Source organism: Ursus arctos, unplaced genomic scaffold, assembly GCF_023065955.2.
Source record: "Ursus arctos isolate Adak ecotype North America unplaced genomic scaffold, UrsArc2.0 scaffold_13, whole genome shotgun sequence".
NCBI classification, from domain to species: Eukaryota; Metazoa; Chordata; class Mammalia; order Carnivora; family Ursidae; genus Ursus; species Ursus arctos.
This window is the reverse complement of record NW_026622797.1, coordinates 14959920-14983816: the sequence shown is the minus strand read 5'-3', so window position 1 is coordinate 14983816 and position 23897 is coordinate 14959920. Positions and strand designations below refer to the sequence as shown.

The following is a 23897-nucleotide window of genomic DNA, read 5'->3' as shown; positions in this document are numbered from 1 at the left end:
GTTGTGGGATGATGTCCAGGGTCAGGCTCCCTGCTCAGCAGGGAGTCTGCTTCTTCCTCTCCCCTTGCTCGTGCCCTCTCTCTCTCAAATAAATTTTTTTTTTTAAATGTGTCTCCCCGTATCATCATCATCATCATCATCATCATCATCATCATCATCATCATCTGGGAACCTGTTAGACACGCACATTCTTGGGCCTGACCCTAGAAGGCCTGAATCAGATACTCTGCCAGGCTGAAAGTCTGTTTTATTAAGCCCTCCAGGAGATTCTGATGTGCTTGTTTTAGGACGACTGCAGTAATATAAGGCTTTAGAACAGATTTAAGTTAATTACCTCAATAGCAGAACAAATAGGTTAACAGGTGAAAAAGCTTTCCCTTCCCTGCACCTGGCACCTCCCCCCAGCAATTGCTTCTAGCCCGTAGAAATGTTTGCACGTTTGGGAAAATATCTTTTCCCCCTCTTCTTAATATAAGTTGGACAAACCTAGGTCTGAAACCAAATACAAAAAAGTAGGTCAGATGAGCAAGGAAAGCCATGCCTTGTACTTCTTGCTTTTGCTGAATCAAAGGCTTGTCAATTACAACAATACGGGACTTGTCGATTGCCAAGGGCTGGTCAAAGGTGCCTGATAGGTGTAGAGCATCCCTGGGGGAGTAGAAAGAGCATTGCTTTTTGAGGGAGCCACATGGGGTTTTAAATCCTGGCTGTCTCTATTTGGCTGAATAACCTCAGAGGCGTTGTTTAATTTCTTTGGGCCTCAATTTCCTCACACAAATGGGACACATGCCTGCCAGGATGACTGGGAGTAAATGAAAGCACCTAGCACACAGACACCCAGTTGAGTTTTAAAAAAAGATGAAATCAGTGAAAACCTCTCACTGTTTAAGAGTCTAGGTTTATATAGCATGACTTTGTGTCATTTTTAGGTAAACACCTCTCGGAGTCTTTTTTCTTCCTTGTAAAACAAAGTGGGGTAGGATGACCTTCAGATCCCTTCCTGGCCAAGCTTGGACGGTCCATGGCACCTTCATACGGTTTACTCATTCGATTCCCACAATCTGACAATCCAGCGGTTATCACTGTCTTCGTTTTACAGATGTGGAACATGCCACTCAAGTTAGGGGACCCATCCGCCCAATTTTCTGCAGACAGAAGGAGGGGTGCAGCAAGGAGATCCCTCCTCAGGCCACATCCCCCTCCCTGCATCTTTCTGGGTAGACAAAGTAATACACAGATACAATAAAATACCCATTTAATTAAATGTTTATTCAATGAAAGTATGTATAAAAACTTACAAATCTGAGAACTCAACTATACATGAAATAGGATGGTGGGATATTCAGTTTTAAACACATACGTACAGCACAGCTATGAACTGTTCTTCCCTTTTCCCTCCGGTCCTTATTTCTGGCTCCCGTTTTGTCCTGTCAGACCATTCTGTTATTGGCCCAAGGAAAGAGTAACGGACACATTTTACTGCTTTCAGGCCAATGGAGGAAATTTCAGGTGCTCAAAGAAAAAAAAAGAAAAGTGGAGACGAAACATCAAAATCAAGTTTTTTCCCAAACAGCAATTAGGTTTTTTCGTCCTGATTTTTCATTGCCATTTTTGATGCTTCAATGAATGTTGCCAGTAAACTATTAGCATTAACGTTTAAAGTCATTAAAGTTCCTACATGCTTTGCTTACAACCTCCCCTCTGAGATGCACTTTCCCGCATACATACACTGATTTAAAGCAGCTGGTCGGTGCTAAAACAGATTTAACACGGGCAGCTGTTGGAATGGCATGTCGTTTTCTATTCAGAAAGACAATCTACAGTACTTTCAAATCTGATTTTTAAAACAACCAACAGATTTATCAGAAACTAAAAGAGAATTTTGTTCTTGTTCAACTTTGAAAGAAGCCAGCAATTTGATAAGGCATGTGCGTTAATACACCTGTTTATCGCTAATATCCACACATTTTCTCTTACAAACACACAAACTCACAGCTTTGTCATGTTTTATCCAAAAATTAAGATTGCCATCACATTATTACTTTTTCTCTTTTGTGTTTTGTTCAAGTAGATTTCTTAACGAATGATTTTTCTCGACTGGACATAATCTCAAAGGACGTGTTCTGAAATAAGACACCTGGAGGATAAACACTAAGAATATTTTCTTGGGTTTAAAGTTTCCCCACACCTTCTAGATTTTGCATAGTACAGAGCCCAGCGGTATCTCTAAGAAGCATGCTGTATTTTCTGCCATTTTTCTGAGAAGGAAGACTTACTACCCAGGGAAAGTCATAATTTGAGCTTACCAAATCGCATTCCAGTTGTTTTGTTTTGTTATATACCCTTCATTAGTTCCAAGTATGCTTTTAAATAATCTAAAACGTCTCAAAATCTATTTGAGTTTATAAGTACTACTGACCATTATCTTTCCAATATCCCCTGACTCGAAGTAAATATGTTCCAGGTTTATAATGCACAAAGCCTTTACGGAGGAAGGGCTGGGGACAGGGAGGGGGTGGGGAGGACAGAGGGACCGGGGACCTGTTTGTATCATGCCACGGAGAACTACAGTTCTGAACTGGGGGGGGGGGGGGGGGGGGGGGGAGGAGACAGTCTCTGTAAAAATGACAGTTTTTAAAAAGATAAGTAACATTCAGTCTAACAACACTGTTTCCTGTTCCTTTTTGATGGAAGCTAACACTGGGTGGTCAGGTTCCGTGACTTCCGAGTCCCCGCTGCCCAGGAGAATGGACCGCCCCTCGTCCAGGGCAAAAACGTCCGAGTTCTGGTTTTGGCACGAATGTTTAACCACCTCATTGGGAGTCGAGAATGTTTTGTCACACAAGTTGCATTTGTAGGGTTTGTTGGTCTGGACCAACATGTTGTCCATCTGACTGCCTTCCTCAAACGTGCAGAGCTCCAGAGTCTGTTTGTCCACCATGGTGTAGGTGTCGATGCTCTGATTGAGGCACACGTGCCGGGCAGCCTGGTTGGCCCTGCAAAAGCTCTTGTCACAAGTGCTGCACTTGAAAGGCTTGCCGGTGTGTATGTACATGTGTTCCCGCCAGTGGCTCTTCTGGATGAACTTGCGGCCGCATATCGTGCACTCGTACTTGCGCCTCTTGACCTCGCGCTCTTGGTCCGCCTGCTCCAGGTTGTCAATGTCCGCGATGTCCGAGGGCGGCGGCGTCTCCGAGTGCTGCTGCCCGTCGATGATGGGAGAGTCGGAGATGTGCTGCAGCTCGCTGTCACTTATCATCCCGGCCTCCGGCACCTCCATGGTGTCTTTCCCCAGGTCGGCGGCGTTGCTACAGAGAGACAGGGGCACCCGGCTTTCTCCCGGCTGGCTGGACGTGAACGGCACTCCCGTGTGGATCTGCAGGTGTTCCCGCAAACTGCTCCGCAGGGTGAAGCGCCGGCCGCACAGGTGGCAGGCGTAGTACTTTGGAAAGCTCCCGTTCCTCTTCATGATGCTCGGCTTGACGTGGGCTATGGTGAGGGATGCCGGCTGTTCGTCGGAGGAAGAGGCTTCCAGATTGGTCTCCTCCCCGGGAGGAGGGGGAGGCACCGGAGTGGAAACGAGTTCTGGAGACAGCGAGGTCTGCAGTGGGTCCGAGGGAGTCAGATGCGTCCGATTCACCTGGGCCAGATTGGAAGTCAGCTGAGACAGCTGGGAGGCCTCAGGCACCTGTTCCTGGCTCATCCTGGACGTCGGCGGCCGGGGCTCCCGACCGAGTTTCTCGGGGGCAGAGGCAATCTTGGTGGCTTGTCTCAACTGGTGGTCTGCAATCTGAATGCCATACAGGGAAGAGGCCAGTGGGAAAACTTGGTCGGGATGAGAAAAGGCTCCTTGGCTGGCCAGGCTGGCTTCCTGGATCAGCGGGTAAGCGTGCAGAAACTTGATCCCCTGTTCTAATCGAACAGGGTCAATCAGCTGAGGCGCCATCTTTCCAGTGTACATCAAATGTAAGAGATAGCTGAAAATATCTGGCTGTATGTCAGTTGGTTTCAAACGGACACACTCACTGGAAGAAACAAGTGAACAATCTGTAAGTAAATGTCAACCCATGTCTCCAATGAGAGCATGATCTCTGAAGGAAAAAGGGGGGACTTTTAAAGGCAAATGAAACAAGAGCATTTCCCATTTCTTATTGTTAGTGTTTCATGAAATGGAATACTCAGGGGAGATAACTGGAACCTATGTAATGTAACTGTATTAAGAACAGAGAGATACAATAAATATATTTTCAAGGACCGAGACAGAAAAAGTTCATGTTAAGCAAATATGACATCTAACTCCTAGCCTCTTGAAGCAGTTTTTCTCCTCATACTCTGTGAAATTCTATCATATTATATTTTTAGACAGAACTCCAAGAGTTTTATATAAAAAAAATCTGTGTTTTGTGCAGAGGAGCTGTTGCTTATCAGTCAGAAAGTGCCCTGTGACCCAGTCGTGGTTAAGAACCGCTGACCTGGCAGATCTTTGGCTAAAAGTCTATGATTTTCTATTGATCCAATGCCATCCGGAGCTCCGCAGGACATCTCTGAAGGCAAATCAAACAATCTACCTGATGAGAAAGCTTCTTCATTTGTAAAATGACACGGGGGAGCTGGGCTAGTATGAACAAGCACTAAGAGCCACACGACAAAAGGGAGAGAAAAATAAAACCTAATTCTGTTGGTGCTCTGAACTCTCTGATCTATCTCCCACAGGAAGGTATGGAGGAACATTCTAGCTCTAATGGGGTCAGATCAGCTTCCCAGTATGGCTAGATTGCATTAAAAAAAAGCGGTTCCAGGGCACCTCCCTTCCTTAACAAATGTAAATACCACCACCATCAACAGAACTATAGCTGGGCTTTACAGTCACTATCTCATTAAACTGCCATTACAGATAAGGGATCAAGGCTCAAGGAGAGTCAAGCCTTGCTCAATATCAGAGCTGGTCAGAGGAACTTAAATCTCGGTCTCATTCCAAACCCATGACACCAAAATGGTTTAGAGCATGAAAACAATCCCGTGTAGTAGTTAAGGCTGATCTGATTATTCCCATTTGGCAGATCTGAAAACTGAGACCCCAAAGAGTTATGTGATTTATCTGAGGCACCTAAAGCAGCTGATTTTCTAACTTTTAGATGCTAGTTTGCCTCATTCCAGAAACATCATTCTGGCCAAGCAGCTTTAATCAAGAAGTCCCAAAGAACTCTTCCTAAACCATGACTAATGGCAGAAATGCTAATGCATCATTAGAAAGCAATGATTATATCTATACAGTATGAGATATGTGCTATTGTGAATGAGTGAATATATTCTCAGACAATGCATTGTCAATTTCAAAGACAGCTTCCTTGAATGCCTTTAGAATGGATCATCATTTTTGATTACACCACTTCTTACTACTATAACTCTTTTTGTCTCCTTTAGCTGTTTATCTTATGGATAAATATTTTTTCCGATATGCTAAAATGCTCTTCCAAATTTAACATTTTATTCTATTTTTTCAGAGTGACTTTAATAGCAATTTGTGACACAGATTTGAATAATTCCTGTCTTGCTACTGATGTGTGTATATTTCAAGACGACTGCATACAAATAATCATGTGAGAAATGTCTGCTTACCAAGTATGGAAGTCAAAGAATAAAGATTACTCATAAAAACTTGCAGCACTTTGATGGCAAAAGAACAGAACTTCTGTGACTCTGTTTTTTAAAAAGACAGATCACTCATCTTCCTTTGGAGTCTTTATAGTCCTCTAGTGATATTCCTTTAAACAGGAATGCAATTACAGGTGGTCTTCCCTTCAGCACAGGGTGAGTGCCAACAATACTCTGTACACTAGAATACATTTAAGGGGCTCTAGGGAAGTTCAATATTCAAAACAAAGCTTCAGAGATCATGTGTGGTAAAGAATACTTCAATCACGTAAACAATCATCTCCCAGAGAACTGGGAAACCAGAGGCCTTTAGAGATACAAAGTCCTCCCAGGAGATCACAGGGCACCTTTGTTCTGCTGGGAGGGAATGTTCCTCCAGGCAGAAGGGACAGCAACTCCCCCTCTGCCTCCCAGAAAGAGAAGGGCCGAAATCCCAAGGAGGGCTATGTTTTTTTAGCATCCGTGAGCGGTAACCCCCAGGCAGGGCCCCTTTGCATCAAAATGTTGTCATCAGTTTTATGATTTTCCCTCATTTGTTATTGTATATAAGTTGTCCTCTGTCTACTGCCAGTGACGGGTGGTGACTGAGCAGAGCTTGGGTTTTAAAGAACTGCGTGCAATCTCTGAAGGCAAAGAAGAAACGGGGCTGGGAGACCCCGCCAGGCTGTGGGGAGGATTCTGAAGGGGCCCACGGGGCTGGTGAGAAACCACCAGGGAGAGGGAGGCCGTGAGCGTCTGGGATAATGCCAGCGCCTAGGGTCCCAGGAGGTTCCCAGAAACCAATTATCTTGATTTCTTGATTTTAATTTTTTTTCTTAAAGCAGAAGAACACATGCACACATATACACAGAGAAACACTTTAGAAAAAAAGTTATTTTAAAAAGTTCTTTAGGTCACATTCCAGCAATTTCCATCCTTGACTGCTTTCCCTCCCAGGCAGCTAGACCTCTCGGCTCGCTATGGGCCAGACTTTGGTCATTTCCAAGTCCTTCTGGAAGGGCACAGCTCTCCACAAGATATTTAATTACACCTACATGGTTTGATTTGTAGGCGTCTGCTTGAGACAACACTTTAACAGGGAAAATACGGTTTTAGCACAGGCACAAGCCCTTCGTACAGATTTTCACAGTCATTTGCATTTTTAATCTTTCCTTCACTAGAATCGTGAAGTAAAAGATGGGCTTAAAGAGCTTGGCAAAGAATTTTTAAGTGATGTTCGACCTCAGCAGGAAGTTGTGCTTAGTAAAACCTGCCTCTCTCCAGTTTTGGGAGCCCCATGTTTGCAGTCCTACAAGATTTGAAACGTAACCACTTGGAGGGCTGCCCACGAGACAGAGACATCTAGTGGTGCTATAGACAATAAAACACTCTTAAACCAAGTGTGAAAAAACGGTATTCTCAGTTCACCTTTTGGGGAGTCAGGTGGCAGCTCGCAGTGCCTTGCAAAAAAAAGGCGCCCGTTTAAAAGCCTGCCTCTGGCCTTTGGCCCGCATTGGCTCCGTCTTTGAGACGGCGTGAGCCCCTCTGGCCCAGTAACATTTGGGATTCCGGGATTACACAGATACCACTTCTCCTTTTTACAAAGGCATTTAACCGCTCTCCACTTAAGTTTCTTGCATCTATATAAAACTCATTAAAGTGTATTCTTTTCTTCCTCAAAATGAAAATCTTCCCCCTTTCAGGACAAGTTAATTCATTGTGCTGAAACTTCTAAGTAAGTCTCGACAATGAGGTAAAAGGGAACATCCTTAGTGTGGCAAGACAAAGCACCCCCTGCTTGCCGGCATTCCTCTTCTTCACCCATTCCGCTCCTCCGGACACCGGTCAGTGGCTCTTACGTACAAGTACGTGACCTACACACTGGGGCGCCCACAAAGCTTGGTCAACCCGGTCTCTGCCCTCAGGAAACTTACAAAGGAGGAGGGGAGAGAAGTCCACCGAGAACCACACAGGGAAAACGTGCTGATCTTGTTAAGGGGCAGAAAGTGCTGTGAAACGTGAGAGAGGAAGAGACGGCTTTGGATCACTGTAGGGAGGGGTCACGGAAGAGGTGATGGGGGAGCTGGGCTCAGGAACTGGGCCAGTGGGAGGGGCTGCTGGCCCGAAGGGGCTCGGGGGCCAAGGAGGGTGCAGGTCAGGCTGCCAGCCTGCCGGACCCAGAAAGAGAAGCAGGAATCTGTGTGCTGTTCTGATGGTCAATGATACCCTCTAGGTTTCTGATCAGAGGAGTAACACCGTGCAGTAATTTCTGATCAAAGGTGTCCCACAATCAGAGCGCTGTTTAGGAATATTAATCTGACAGGAATGATTAGGAAATGGGAGGAAGGAAGAAGGGGAAGGAAAGGGCTAATACAAAAGGCACTGTGAGGGAAACATGATTTGGGGACCGAGAGTACGGGGTTTTAGAGCGATTTTAAGTGCGGGTTACTTGGAGATAAACAGGGCAGTAAGGGAAGGACCCAGGAAGGCCTGACTCAGCTTTAGACATGCTGATACTCAATTCTACCCCTGGAGAAGCCAGCTTCGAAGTCTTGGGAAGCAGAGGTCTGAACAACACAGAGAAAGGTCAAGGCCAGAGCTGTACACTTGTGTTTCCAGGGGAGGCCAAATCCAGGAGAAAAAGAAGCTCCCCTCAGGAGAGTGCATGTGGAAGGAAGGTGGAGAGCTCAAGACCAAAACTCTCCGAAGGCTCCTGCCCAGAGGGCAGGGAAACGGGAACATTCTGCATTATCAAAGTGCAGAGGACGGCCATTAAAGAGAGGAAGCAAGCGGTAGCAAGAGCTGCCGAGGACGAGGAGGCTGAGAAGAGCTGCGGTTTCGATGAAGAGGTGACCTTTGAGAAATGATTTTGGTAGAGATGGAGCACAGACCACAGTACCACCAGAGAGGAGGGGCGGGGGGGGGGGCACCAGCAAGGCCGCAGCTCGCCCTCTGAACACCTTCACGGTGAGATAAAGGAGGAGCCGCCCAGGGTGTCAGGGGAGCGTGGATCCTGCAGAGACTCAGGCGCAGGGGGAGTGCACAGTGAAAAGCACAGACGGAAGAGTAAGAGGTAGGATCTGCAGCCCCCGAGTTGGAGTTGGAGGAAGATCACCTTTCCATAGACATCGAGGGTCCTTTTCTCCCAGATGGGAGAGAAGGGAAGGAAAGATGAAGCAAAGATACTGGGATTGAGATGTTTTAAGAGAGAAAAGAAGGAAACTGGGGAATTCACGCCCTCAAGCTTCTCATTAGATCAGCAGATAAGGATAAAAATAGGGAAAGGGGTGGAGGGAGTCTGGGCAGCCAGGGCTAGAGGAGTGGGAGAAAGGGATTCCGGAGGCCGCTGCCCATCCTACTGTGCAGGGGACACCGGGCCAGGGTACTGGGCGTGGCGGGGCTGCTGGGGGCTCAAAGGTCCGTGGAAGCGTGAGTAACCAAGACAGGCAAGGGGGCAAGTGAGGTCACGGGGGAAAACTGGGAGCCCAGGGGCCTAGGATTCCAGGGAGAGGAGGTGAGCCCCCACGGTCTGGATGGGTAAGAGCAGGTTCAGAGGGAAGAGGGCCGTGAAGTTCAGTGTCTGCAGTCATTCGATTATTATCAAGCACGTTAGTTACCTGGTCTGATGGACAAACAACATCTTAAAGTAATTGGAGAATGAAGCAAGAACTGATTTGTGTGCCTTGAAGTACACATCGCCGATGGCAACCGTGCAGTCACACAGGAAACCAAACTCTCGCTGAGCGTTTAACTGTTGCAGGAGAATAAGTCCATGGTTGGCCAAATCCATTTTTTTAAAAATCTGCAAAGCAAACAATTTTTTTTTTAAGAAAGGTGGTTCACAAGGAAGTATGTGTCCGTTACAGTCACCGATAGTAATGACCGCAGCTAACATGTCATGCTAACAACGTGACACCAATTCACTCATTTACTCTCCACAGCAGCCCTGTGAGGCAGCTGCTCTGTCTTCACTCCCATTTCACAGATGATGGCATTTACAGTGACCTGGGGGATCACACGGTCTGCCCAAGTTTACACAGATGGTGAGGGAGGAGCCGAGCCGGGAAGTGAACTCGGTTTTCTTGCGCTCCAGACGGCAAACATCCCCAGATCAGTTAGTCTTTTAGTTTATGATTCCAAATGCAAATTCTAATGATCCATTGACCAGAAGTTGTCAACTCTTCCATAGAGAGCAGTAAATTGAGGTGCTGGGGTGGGGCCACAGCAGGGTAGGGCAAAGAGCTCACCAAACTGGGGCGGTGTTGCAGCTCCTGCTGTGTGGACAGGGCAGTCCCCGGCAGGGATATAACAACACGCCCATTATTTCCCCGGACACCTGCGCCCACGGAGGGAGGAAAGAGGATGGTGCTCTTCTCCCTTTTTTGTGGAGGAGGAACTGGGCTTTGAGAGGTGTACATAATTTGCCCAGGCCATCTAGCTCGAAGGTAGGGGAGCCAAAATTTAAATCAGAATGTTCTGACTCCAAATTCTAAGGTCTTCATTCTCACACTTCACCCTAGCAAGCCACTCGTTCTGAATCATCTACATAGTAGGGGAACTGCCCCTAAAGGAGATGGTTCATCACATCAGCAGACAGCTCCTCTCCCACAAAGAGCGTCTGTAACAGCCCTCCACGTACAGATCAGCATTATACATACAGATCAGCCCTCTACGTATAGGTCAGCATGCTTCACGGCAGACTCAGTGTTATCAAGAGCGAATGCTTTCTAAGCTTGTGAAGGCAAGGATGCCCACGCTCACTACTGGACATGGTACGGGGTTTGAGTTAGTGCAATAAAGCAAGAGAGGAAGTAAAAGTCATACAGACAGGAAAGAAAGAACTAAAACTGCCCCTATTTCCAGATGACATGCTTGTTACTACCTAGAAAATCCCAAGGAATCTACAAAAAACTCCTAGAACTAACAAATGAGTTTGGCAACAGCACAGAGAAGCTGTAAGATAAACATGTAAAAGTCAACTGGTGTTCCGTATACTCTGAACTTGTGGACACTGGAATTAGAAATATAATACCATTTACAAGCACTCAAAATATGGAAATATATATGTTGTCAATCTCACAAAGCACGTATAGGACTTGTATGCTGAAGACTCTTAATAAAATGCTGAAGAAAGCAATCAAGGAACACCTAAAGAAACCAAGACATACTGTATTTATGGTTAGGAAAACTCAACAGAGTAAAAACATAAATTTTTCCCAAGTCAATATATAGGTTTGACAACATTCTTTTCGAAATTCTTGCAAGATTTTTTTTTTTGTAGATTTAGATAGGAATATTCCAAAATGTGTAATGTAAAGCCAAAGAAACCAGAATAGCTAAAATGATTTTTAAGAAGAATATTAGCGTGGGACGAATCTGTCTGATTTCAAGATGCATCAAATAGCAACAGTATGAAGACAGCGAGGTCGTGTCCAAGGGACAAACATGCAGAGCAGCGCAACGGAACAACAGCCCAGAAGCAGAGCCACACAAATGTGCACAACCGACAGTCGACAAGGCACAAAAGCAATTCAGTGGAGGAAGAAGAACCTTTCCAACAAATGGTGCTGGATCAACTGGACTCCCCGGGCACAAAAGAAGAAAAGAAAAGCACTCACCAAAGTTTCATACCTTATACAAAAATTAACTCAAAAAGAATCATAGACTCAAAGGTAAACACCAAACTAAGTTTTGGGGAGAAAAATCTTAGGGATCTAGGGTTAGATATAGAGCTTTTATACTGAACATCGGAAGTATAATCCATAAAAGGAGAAAGTGATTAAGTCGGATTTCATCAAAATTAAAAATTTTTGTTCTGTGAAAGAGCCTGTTAAGAGGATGAGAAGACAAGCTAAAGACCAGGAGAAAATATCTGCAAACCTTTGAACACCTTTGACAGAGGACAGGTATATAGAATATATAAAGAATTCTCAAAATTCAACAGGGAAAAAAAATATAATCTGACAACAGGCAATAGACTTGAAGACACATTTCACCAAAGGGGCTGGTGGATGAAGACTTGAAAAGACCTTCGACCTTGCTGGCGACTGGGGAAAAGCAAATTAAAACCCCCATGAGATTTCATTATATATTTATCAAGATTGCCAAAGTAAAAAATAATGGCAACACCAAATGCTTGCCAGGACGCCAAGGAACTGGATTGCTCGAACACGGCTGGGGAGAAGGTGAAGCGGTGTAGCCACTTCGGAAAATCAGGTTCTTAAAAAACTCAATATGCAATGACTGTACCACTCGGCAACAGCGCTCGTGGACATTCGTCCCAGAGAATGAAAACTTAAGTTCACACTGAGACCTACGCGTGGATATCCACAGCGGCTTTATTCCTAAGAGTCAAAAACCAGAAACAACCCAGATGTCCTTCAGTGGGTAAAGAACAGTTAAGCAGTGTGGTATGCCCACACCACAGGAAACCACATAACCGGCAAGGAGAAATGAACTACTGATACATGTATACAGCAAGGTCGGTGCTTTATGCGCAGTGAAAAAAGCCAATGCCCAAAGGTCACGTCCTGTATGATTCTATGTCTGTAACAGTCTTGAAACTCAGAGGAGCAGAGAACAGATCAGTAGCAGAGGGTGAGGGGAGCAGGAGGGAAATGGGTTTGGCGACAGAACGGCAACACGAGGGATCCTTGTGATAGGAACGTTCTGTAACTCAACTGTATCAACGTCAGCACCCTGGTTGTGATACGAACTACGGCTCAGCGAGAAGTTTCCATCAGAGGAAACTCGGTAAAGGGCTTATGGGATCTCTAGTATTTCTTGCGACTGCATGTATATTTATAGTTATCTCAAAATAAAAAGTAAAAAAAAGACAATCCCACCACACATTAAGTAGTTAGCCAGATTTAAAAAGAAATGGGTAACCATGCTGCTTAACTGCAGAACCGGGCAAGCTACTGTGGAGAACGCATTATCAATAAGCTTCCGAAACAAAACGAAACAGACCCGTGGCAATCTTACTCAGCTGGTACTGAACTCCCCACTCTCCTTCCTCTTCTAGGCATGATCTGTCAGATTCAGATTTAACAAGTGTGACCTAAAAGAAAAGAATGAAACGGAATGATACTTCGAGAGACCAGTCAGGTCACCGAGCAAGGATCGAGGATGTCCAGTCTCATGTTTTCCATCAAGAGCTATCTCCAAGTAGGAAAGGCAGGAGGGTCACCTAAGTTAGCAGTGAGCTGGGTACAGAGACCTGGACCACAGGCTCAGTCACAGGTCCACATCCATGGAACGGAGCAGGGCCTTAGTCCCCTCAGTATTTTCTGTGCAGGTCAGAGAGGTGAAAGCACTAAGATTAGGAAGGGGAGACAGAAACAAGGCCTGGGGTTCATGAAGAAAACACGAGTGGTGCCAGGTAGCCGGGTAACAGGGATTATTACATGGAAACATCACTCTAACCTGACCTCCCCCAGAATATAACGTTGAAAGCTTGCTGGCTGAAAAACGTCAGAATACTTCCATTCCATCTTACTAACCTGCCTTTCTCTACACAACAGAGAGAGGGTCAGAGAGCACCCTGCTGTGAGCCGGGCGGGTCCCCCATAGGCCGCCGCCACCGCTCTGGGTGTCACTTCGGGGACGGCAGCTTCAAGTATGGTAACACATCACTATTTATTCCTTGATGATAATGACAAGAGTGGCTGTTATTTACGGAGTGTTTACCACTGACCCTTCATTTCCATATGGTATTCATTCAAGTGCACACTAACTTATCTGAGGGACCGCTATGCAGATTTTATAAATGAAGAAAGGGCTGGGAGGGCAGCTCTGTTTGCCCGTGATGACGGAATCCGTAAGTGTAAGAAGTGAGATTTAAACAGGATCGTTTGATTTGTTGGAATGTGCTGTGCGCGAGTGTGTTTAAAATCAATCGGAAACATTATTTTTATTGCTGCTTGTAAGCATCTACACTTGTGATAAGAGATTCCACTACCAGGGACATGCAGTCGTGAGCTGTCCGTCCACCCCTGCCCCGGCCAGTTTCTCCACACTCTGCCCCCACTGGGTATCACTGCTTCTTAAAAGAATCTTTGCCAAATCCATTCTCATTTTCTTACCGTCTATGGATTTAGTGATGAGAGGAAGTATATTTTTATGTTTATTGATCATTTACATTTCCTCTTGTATCTCTTCATGAGCTCTGCCTGGTTTTCTATCAGGCTGTCTTTTTCTTATCGATCTGTACAACGCTTGGTATATAATAAAAATGAGCCCTTTAATGACGTAAGTCGCTACCATTTTTCGCACTTTCTTTTTGTTTAGAGATTTCTGAGATATAATTTTATGTTGCAATGTCATCAAACTTATCAAGATTTTATAGGATTTTGAAGTTTTTGGTCGTACAGTGAAAATCTCCTTCGATATAGCAAAAGGTAGAGCTCCTTCTCATTCCACAAACAGACCAAGGTAAGTATTTTTTTTTCAGCCCATAGGAATGGAGCTATGAAAAAAACTGAAGTGTTTCTTTTTTTAAGGGGGTCTACCAGTTATTTTGGAATCTCGATTTAGAGATTTCCTATTCGATCTAGAATAGGAAACAAACTGAACATGTCTTTCACACAGAGAGGGAAGAACACATGTATAGGAGTCTCAGGGATGTGAAAAAAGCCAAACAAGAGGAGGAAACATGGAAAGAATGAGTCTATGTTCACAATTCACACAGGGAAGACAAAACTCCCTGTAGATAAATTTTTAAAAATCTTACTTTGGACACCCAAAAACCTTTCTCAGGGAGAAAAATCAGAACAACACCCCCTAGAGCCTGACACATGTGAATGAGTCTGAGAAAATGGGGTGGGGGGTCCCCAGCCTGGATTCCACGAGCAGGGCACTTAGGGGCAGTGTCCCCAGCCCCCACCCAGCTAACAGCACCCCCTATTCCTAAATCTCTTTTCGTCATATGGCCCCTTCAGAGCCGCTTCCACTCGGCCTGTGCTGCAAGGCTGAGGCAACAGCATCTTCATGGGGGGCTTTGCTCGAGGCCATCCCCCCTCCATTGTGGAAATGGAAGTCTGCTCTTTGCTCTGCCTGTTCTGTTTTAATCTCCACCAAGGATTCCTCTTTTGCTGGTGCTCCTCTCTGCCTTCGGTCCACAGTCTACTTCTCATTCTGCGGACTCTCTGTGGGGATCCAGTCCACTCCCACAGGGCCATCCCACACGACCCCTCACTTCAGAATAGGCAAAACAACTCAAATCCCCCTTCCCCTCACCCCCATTTCCTCCAAAGGACACTAAAAGCCACGGACACAAACCCCTTCCTTCCATATCCCCAGCTGAGTGCATGGCGCCACCATCATCCATCTCTTGACCAAGCCAGGAATCTCAGTTCCTCCTTTCAGGGCCCCACTTCCCTCATTCCTCAGTCAGTCCCTCACCGCCCACCAACTTCACCTCCTTCTCCCAATGCCACACCTGAGCTCTGCCTCCCTACTCATCTCTCCAGTTTCCAGCCCTAGCTCTTGAATCCTTCCACACGGGAACAGCCAGAGTGATCTTTCCAAAGGGCAAATCTGATGTTACTATCTTGCTTAAAATCCTCCTGTGATTCCCTACTTCCTTTAGTATGAAACCCAAATTTTTCAGCACAGCTTACCCAGTCCTGCATGACCCAACCCTTGCCTAACTCTGCACAACGTGCTCTCCTGCTGCCTAAAACTAATGATTCCAGAATTTCGGATTGCACAGACCTACTAAACACCAACCAACCAACCTTGAAACTAGGGGTCCAAAAGAGTATCAGTCCCTCTTTACTTTTCAAGAAAAGACAAAAAATATTCACATACCCAGTAGAGGTGGGGGACTTCTAAATGTAAATGGGCAGAAAGGACCAAATCAGAACTTTTCTAAAGGAAGGACTGTTGGCACTATATTCATTATATGGAAGAAAAATTTTATAATGCAAAAAAATATTACAACATAAAATTTTACTTTATGACATTAAGTTGTACCTAATTTTTTTTGATATAAGATTACATTCGACGATCTTCACGAAGTGATCAAGTAACCAACTTGTTCTGAAATCCAAGCATCACCAAAAACCCAGTTTCATCTGAGTATGCTGATGATTATGGAGACAAAATGATGTTATTTCACTCACTTTGGAAATGCTGGAGGAACTGAGATAAGCTGAAGAAGGGCATTTTTCTTTATAACTAGAAGGTCCTGAAGCCCAGACCACTCTTGGGTTCCTAGCCGTCTGCAACGCTCACTGCTCAGGGGCCACATTCTCAAAGCTGAGCCCAGAACCAGATTTCTACTCCCACTGTCAGGACTGGGGGCCTGTTTGAATGGGGCCTTAGAGCCTCTGTGCCAGACCTTCAAACATGCCACTACCAGAGTGACCCACCCCTTACTGTCTCCCCTTTCCCCTCAGCCCCAGCCCTACTTGTCCTCTGCAGAATTTCCCTGTCAAGATTAGGAGGCTCTCCTTGCGTCTGGAGCATCTGTGAATATTCCAGTTTCTGTGGGTCTGCCTGACGCTTCCAGAAAGTCAGCACTGACTCTTACTTATCATGTATTACTCTACTCTATTCCATGTACCTAGCATATTGTCTGGTGTTCAATATTTGTTAAAAAAAATTAAAAACTCTATGTTCAGAGAGAAGAATGTTGAGTTCTTGGCCCCTGACTAGCTGGGTGATACGGGGTAAGAGTTCAATTTCTCTTTATCCTAGATTAATCTAAAAAATTCACATCAATTTAAAGGAAGCTGTATTTTGGAAAAAGTTTTTGATTTTTAAATGTCACTTTGTGTTTCTCCAGGCTCACAATTAAGTTCTGAATAGTGCTTTATATTTTACAGTAACTCTTTACACTCATCATTTAATCCTCAATAATACCATGGTATATCATTTTGTCACTCTTCAGTATTAATTATAATATTAATCACCACAGCATTAATAATAAATCACCACTTATTATGTGCCAAGGACCAACTACCCTCTTTCCAGAAGAAACCTACTAGACTTAGGAAGTAACTTGCCCACATGCAGTCCAGCTCTTAAGAAGCAGATCTGGGAAGTAGTCATGCATTTAGTGAGAGAATTCTGAGGTCCCAGGCACAGTGTTTACTATGGTATACAGACTACAGAGTTCGAGGGCAGAATCAAACAAGTACACAAATTTACAATGTGAAGAAAAATACAAGGAACTATGAGGTCATGAAGCTGGGGTCTAATTTGGGGGTTGGAAGTCAGGGAAGGGTTTTGTGAGGAAATGCCAGTTAAGCAGATATTTGAAGAATGAGAAGAGTTAACTGGGCAAAGATGGACCGAGGGGACACATCTGCAAAGGCCCTAAGATAGGCGGGAGTAAGCTGCAGCTGAGGAACTGGGAGAAGGTCCATGTGACTGGAGGTCAAAGAGCCCGCAAAGAAACGAGGCGAGGCAAAGCTGGGGACTCAGGTCTTCTTAAGGATTTTGGTCCATATCTGAAAAGCAATGGGAGCCACTGGAGGGGATTTTGCAGGGTGAGCGATCCCATGGCTGTACTGCAGAGCTCATGGAATTTGATCAGGGAGTGAAGAGGCAGGTGAGGGGAGACCTGCTGGAAGTGGTGAGAGGGGAGACCTTTCCGTGGTCCAGAAGAGAGATGACAAGAGTGGGTGGTGGCCATCAGGATGCAGCAAGAGGGATGGGATTTGAAAGGTAGTTAGGAGATAAAAACTCAACAGAGCTGGTTGGTGAATTAGATGCAGGAGGGTGGGGGAAATTGAGGTGTCCAAGATAACTCCTACTAGATTTCTTGCTTGTGTAACTAGAAAGATCATGGGGATTCCCGCCAGGAGAGGGAACACAGGCAAAAAGCCAGCTCTGTGGGGAAGATCATGAGGTTATGTTCGGACGTGCTGGGGCGGGGATACTTTTGAGAGAACCAAGTAGAGGTGTGCAGTACACGTTGGTTATATTGGTCTGGAGCTCCTAAGTCCCCACTGGGATTTATGTCTGAGAGTCTTTGGAGAAGTAGGGTGTATCTAAATCCAACTTTAAATCACTACATGATAGTTTAGAGAAGTTAAAACTGTAAACAGGAGTGAACTGAACCCTGGTCTCTGGGTGTAAATTTCACAGGCTTTCTTTCCTCTGCACTACCTGGCTCTTCAGCTCAGTCCCCAAAGTTCTTAGTAATCCTAGTCACGGGGGCCAACATGAAATCTTGCCCAGAAACTGAAGACCTATATAAAGCCCCCAACCATTTAAAACAATAAATGGAACTTAAGAAAAACCCAAAAAGCTAAAATAATTAAAAAAAAATTGTCTTTCTTAAATCAGAATAGTGAGCAGAAAGGAACTGAAGAAAAACAGAGATGGGAGAGGGGAGGCGATTCTTTTCTTTTTTAAGATTTTATTTTTAAGTAACCTCTACCCCCAACATGGGGCTAGAATTCACAACCCCGAGATCAAGAGTCCAATGCTCTATGGAATGAGCCAGCCACGTACCCCGAGGGGAGGCAATTCTTAAAAGTGGGTTTTCATAGAATACCTTCTTTATGCATGTATATGTGTACAAAGTTAGTTTTTTTTTTTTTAACTTAAGCAAATTCAGAGACTGTGAGACACATGTTGAAATATGTAAAAAAAAAAAAAAAACCTTTGCGGAGCTAAATATTTTAAATGACTGTTTGTATTATTTAATGCTGCACCACTGTTTCCCACACTGATAACGCGATGCTGCCTGGATGTCAAGTGCTTTCACTTCCAGCTTGCAGCACAGGTGGCGCTGATCCTTACTTGTAAGTTACTCATCTTTTGAAGGTGCAGCTGAATGGGACAAATAGCATCATATTATATTTTGACAACCCAACTTCCTCCTACATTTTCAGTATAAGAAGAGGAGACCCAAACAGCTTTTGGAAATTGATGACTCACTTTTTAAAGACAACAGCTCTCCTAAGATACTAAATACCACTTAGATTACCCATTTCGAGGGCACTAAAAGGGTCCGCTAAAGTCCTTAATTTTATTTAAGTGAAGCATAAATGAATACTGTAATGCACAGGACACATCAGTAACAGAAAAAGCACTACCCACAAGTAAGATTGATCCTTTCAAGTAGTTCAGACCACTTACCAGGACGAAACAACTCTTTTTCAATTAGTATTATTAATAATTAATATTTAGGGCCTATAAAGTAAACCTGAATGAGGCTGGTCATTTGAATTTTAATGTTTTTAAATTGTATCTCAAAGCTAGGACATGCGTCTTAATTAGTTGTGGTGACAGGTTGGTGTACTGTTCTTAACATTAGTCAATCCTCTTCCATAGTAATTAGAAAAAGGTGGGGCATAAACTAATCAATAGCTCGTATTTTGACTTTGAAAACCATTGGATTTGTAAGAGACTGTCTTTTCAATTACAGGCTGCTGACGTTAAGTTTGGAATTAGTTTTTAATTTCTAAGTGAAGGTCAGAAGGAGGCAGTTCCGGGACAGTTTGTGTCAAGAACCAAGTCAGAGATTTATGGCGAATGGAGTTGATATTAAAGTGATAATTCTAAAGGCATTATGCTATAATCTACTTTAAGGAAACATACATATGACCACACAGCAAAATTTAAAACCTAATCTAATTTGCTATTTTTACAAATCTCTTTAATAGAAGACAATGGGATTCTGCATTTACTCTCCTCCATTTAACTTTGTTGTGATAACTGTTTTGGTTGAGTATTGAAGAAAATCCAACCTCACCCACATATGTAGTTGGAAAAAGAAATATATTAATAGCTTTTCCAGGTAATTGTGGATATTTTTCTTTGATATTATATCAAAACTTGACAAGCCGTAGTTTCTTAAAGGTTAGCAGTATGATCTAAAAATACATAACGAATGAAATTTTCCTACTCTCTTACAGTAAAATTCATTGCTCTACCTTGCACTTTGAACGGATCTTTTACCCATTCATGGTTTTTTCGAACATCACCTATTGGTCACTGGAAAATGTCAGCTCAGTGAGTTATGCAGCAGATCTTTCCAATGTTGACACATTTTGTCAAGAGCTAAAAAGTCCAAGAACATCTCACCATTATTATGAAAATTGTTTTGACCTCATGGAACCCTGAGGGGGTCCTGGAGATTCAGAAGAGTCTGTAGGCCACACTTAGACAACCCCTGTTCAGAATCACTTTGGGGCTCGGAGAATCTAAGCAGATAGGCAAGGTGTAGAACACAAATACACTCTGAAACTGCTCTCAGATGATTCTGACAGTTCATCCTCGCCTGATGCAGACCTTAGGCGGGTACACAATTTAAAGGATCTGTACCTCCTGTAAAGTAAAAAGAGCTGTTTTATAAATACTTAATACCTAAAAATGCTTTACCAATTCCTATCTTTGCACACTGAGCTTTCTTGAAGTGAGAAAGTCATATGATGCGTACCTCAACCGTGAACTGGGAATTATGTGTTTGAGCATAAATACAGCCTCTAACTTGGCCTTCTAGCATAGAATAAAACAGTCCTAAACTGTCTTGGACTGCCAACTTCTGGTAAGTATTCTGTGGCTATGGACTCCATCTCTTAATGGCGTACTAGCATCGTAAAACACTGACTCTTATTTACTATTGACTCACAGTAATATTTTAATTATTTAAGTTTAATTTGCTAATAAAATTATAACTTCCCTGGGCACAAAAAAGATTTAGAAAATGTTCTAATGCTTAGTATGTTTACAATTTTTTTCTTCAGGAAAATAAAAATTCTCAATTCCTTTAGATTTTTAGAGTCATGCTTTGCAACCATAAGGAAGTAGGAAAAGTGATAAATTCCCATTTCTGCCATGTGCATTCTGAAATTTATGGTGGTCTACAGCAGACCAGCAGTTCTTCTTTTACTGTGACAGGCTGGAACCACACCACTTGCTCAGCGTTTCAAAGTTACTTCAGGGAAAGTGCAGTGGGTCTAGGGATGAAACACCAAGACAGTTCAGAAATGGCTGAAGAGTCTCCAACTCCAAAGCCTTTCCCAACCCAATGCCACATTATCAGCCATGAAGGCTTCCTTCCCTTACTACGTCCATGTTAGGAGTTCTCACACTGGGGAAAGCGTATCCCCATACACAAGACGTGCAGTGTTGACAAGCAGCATCTTCTCAGAGGGTTAAGGTGAATAAAATTTTATATTTTATATAATTTTTATATTATAAAAGTGCAGATCTTTGAGGACAGTGCAAAGTTCATATTAATCATTACAATAAAAAAGAAAATGTCATCATGGCAGCTTTTATTCTGTGGCCTAAAACATGTTTCGTGTTTACTCTGCTGCTGGACTATTTCAATGGAAGTTTGCAGAGCACCATTTATTTACACCTTCTTTGAGAGAAGCTTTAAAACTGGCAAATGATTGGACTATACATTACAACAAAGCTTCAAGGGGGGTTTATCTGCCACCCTTTTAACCGATTCCTCCACTACTGTTTGTGGCACTACCACTGGTATAAATTATACCTTGAGATCTTACCATGGTGTCAATAATAGGTCAATTCTTCGGTTAGAAAATAAACTTCTATAAACCACCAATTTATTAAGTGAGAAAGGCCCAGCTTAAAGAAATGTGGAACTTTTTTCCTTAAAAATTGCCTTTTAACGGTGTGAAAACACCCTGGATATACATCAAGGTTATTTAGAATGCAAAATAAAATCTACTTCAACAGTTAACGTTGGTTTGTAATAAATCACAGAAATGAGCATTTAAAATGTCTTAATTCTGATTTTCTATTAAAGTTTCAGGCCTCTCCAACTAAAATGCTAGTGCAGGGTTCTGTCAGCAACTACACGAAGGTCTATCCTAAAAAGGACAGGGCAGCCCATTTAAGGGAACCCTGAGCACCCCTAAGTTCTGTGTGAGCCCGTAATTCTGACCTTTTTTTATGCTTTATTTTACTGAAACAATAACCTATGAAAATGAATAGACTTGAGACTCATACACTAAGTGAGCCCGTTGTATTTGATGAAGAGCAAATGAACATTGCAGCCGGTGGGGCGGGGAGGGGTTAATTCCCTAAGGCATCATTAGTTCAGCAGTTGGAAGTTCTTGCAGTAAATGGCCTAGCAATAACTATCTGCATTTTCACCCTGCCCACTTTCTTGCCTGCTCAGCTACCCTTGCCTTCTTATCGCCCCCCTTTCACTACCAGCTAAAAGCGACAAAAACCGTGCTTCCGAAGCACCTCTGTATTAACAGTTCTCTTTGCAGCCTGTTTAAAAATCAATGGTTTGGGGGGGTCCGTTATACCGGAAAAACGCCTCGGGCCCGGGAAGCAGCCTCCGCGCCCCCAGCCTCCCCTTCACGGAGGCCTCCGGGGTGTGAGGGCCGCACCGCCCCGTGGGGCGGCACGGACGCCGGCCCACGCCCCAAGGCAAAGCAGCCAGAAACCACAGCGCAGCTCCGAGCTAACCTCGGCCTCAGCGGAGGCGCAGATCGGCAGCGGAGCGGAAGCTGGAGGCTGCCGGCCCAGCATGCCCACACCCGCCGTCCGAGCCGCAGCGGTCCACCCGGGCGGCACCCAGGGAGGCCTACATCTCCCCAGCCCGCAGGCTAGCGGCCCAACGGCCGCCCCATCCTGCCTCGCCCCGCCCCGTCCCGGGGGCGGGGGCCCGGCCGGGGGCGGGGCCGGCCAGACCGGCAGGGGCCCAGCGGGCCCGGGCGCCGCGCTCCCCGGCACCGCCCCCATCCCCGAGGGGCTGGGAGGAGGGGAGGGGCGACGCACTCCAGCCGCGCCGCACGCTCTCCGCTTCCCTCAGTCCCGCGTGCGCGCGCGCGCTCGCCCCAAGTCCCGCGGAGTTTAACACAATGCCGACGCCTACGCCGTGCGGAACGCCCCGGCTGGCGCAACAGCTCCGGCGCCGGGGGCGGGGGGTGGTCAGACAGGGCGAGGGGAAGAGCGCGCGCGAGAGCCGAAGACAGCGCGAGACCCGAGGAGGCCGGAAGCGCGCGTGCGCGCCCCCGCCCGCGAGCGGGGAGGCGGAGCCGCAGCAGTAGCGGCAGCAGCTGTAGGAGCCGCTGCAGCTGGGAGAAGCGCCAGAGAGGCCGGGCCTGCTCCGGTCGGACCGGATCCCTCCCCTCCCCCTCCCTCTCTGCTCCCCTCCCCCAAACCCACTTCCGCAGCTCGCGGCCTTGCCGCCGAAGAAGCAGCAGCGGCAGCAGCAGGAGGCGGCGGCGAGGCGTCGGGAGGATTACGCACCTGACGGGCCCTCCTCTCAGGGCTCCAGCGCGGGACGCTCACCGGCCGCCGCCGCTCGGGACGCGCTTCGCGGTGGCGGCGAGAAGGGAGGGACCGGCAACGGGGAACGGAACGCGAATCGCCCCCCTCCCCTTCCTCCCTCCCTCCCTCCCTCCCTCCGATCCGCCGCCCGCCCTCTCGGCTTCCGTCCCCTCCCCCTCCCGCAAAGCCCCGGATGGAGCCGCCGCCGACTCGCCGCCGCCTGGCTCCGGGGGATGGTTTTGTCAGGCGGCCAGAGCCCCGGCGCCAGGCGCAGCCGCCACCGCCCCCGCGGGGCGCCCCTGCCCTCGCTTCCCAGAACTGGGTCCCCGTGTGGTCCGGGCCCTCCGCCTGCCTTCACCCGGAGCCCCGGGACGGGGGTCATTCGTCTTCTTTGTTGCCACCGTTGGTGCCGGAACCGTTTGCGAGCTCCGGTGGCCCCCGCCCCCCCTCAGCCTTCCCGGAGCCCGGGCCGGGGGCGGCACGTGGGCACCGGCCCCGGGAGGTGGAGGCGTTGCGCGCTTACCTGTCGCCCGTGCTGCTGCTGCGGGGGGTGTGGAGGAGGCACCACTGGGCAGCCTTGGCCGTGGTCTCCCCGCCGCCGCCGCCTCTGCCTCTCGCTGCTGCTGCTGCTGCTGCCGCCGCGGTCGGTGTCTCCGGCGCGGCGGCGGCGGCGGCGGCGGGGCTTTTCCTGTCCGGTTACGTTAAGGTCACATGACCGAGAGAGCGGAGCGACTAGTGCAAAGAGGCTGAGAGCGGCTCCCGCCGGGGGGGAGAGGCGGCGAGAGAGCAGTGGCGGCAAGAGCCCCCTCCGCCCCCCCAGCCGCCTCCCCTCCCCCCGCCCGCCTCCGCCTCCTGCTGCTCTGCCGCCGCCGCCGCCGCCTGCAGCACTAACTACACTGCCGCTCCCACCCAGGCTCCGCTCTGCTCCAGCCAAACTTCTGCAAACCATGTGCAGCCGAGGCGAGGAAACTTCTCTCCACCTATTGGGGCTGGAGGCTTGAGTCACAAGCCCCATGTTTACATAAAGTGTTTAGGTAGGACAA

The 23897-nt window shown here is 46.3% G+C and overlaps 1 protein-coding gene across 5 annotated transcripts; it reads right to left on the bottom strand.

The window, feature by feature from the left end:
* Positions 1-1250: 1250 nt before the first annotated feature.
* Positions 1251-23687, bottom strand: ZBTB2 (zinc finger and BTB domain containing 2). Of its 5 annotated transcripts, XM_048226177.2 has the most exons (4): positions 23378-23687; positions 12604-12694; positions 9252-9436; positions 1251-4025 (listed from the first exon to the last, which is right to left on the bottom strand). In XM_048226177.2, the coding sequence occupies exons 3-4, from the start codon at positions 9422-9424 to the stop codon at positions 2654-2656; spliced, it is 1545 nt and encodes a 514-aa protein (XP_048082134.1). In that variant the 5' UTR covers positions 9425-9436; positions 12604-12694; positions 23378-23687; the 3' UTR covers positions 1251-2653. The 5 variants fall into 5 exon arrangements, with proteins under 5 accessions (XP_048082134.1, XP_026360839.1, XP_026360840.1 ...); XM_026505054.4 differs by lacking the exon at positions 12604-12694; XM_026505055.4 differs by lacking the exons at positions 12604-12694; positions 23378-23687 and adding an exon at positions 22834-23013.
* Between the last annotated feature and the right edge of the window lie 210 nt (positions 23688-23897).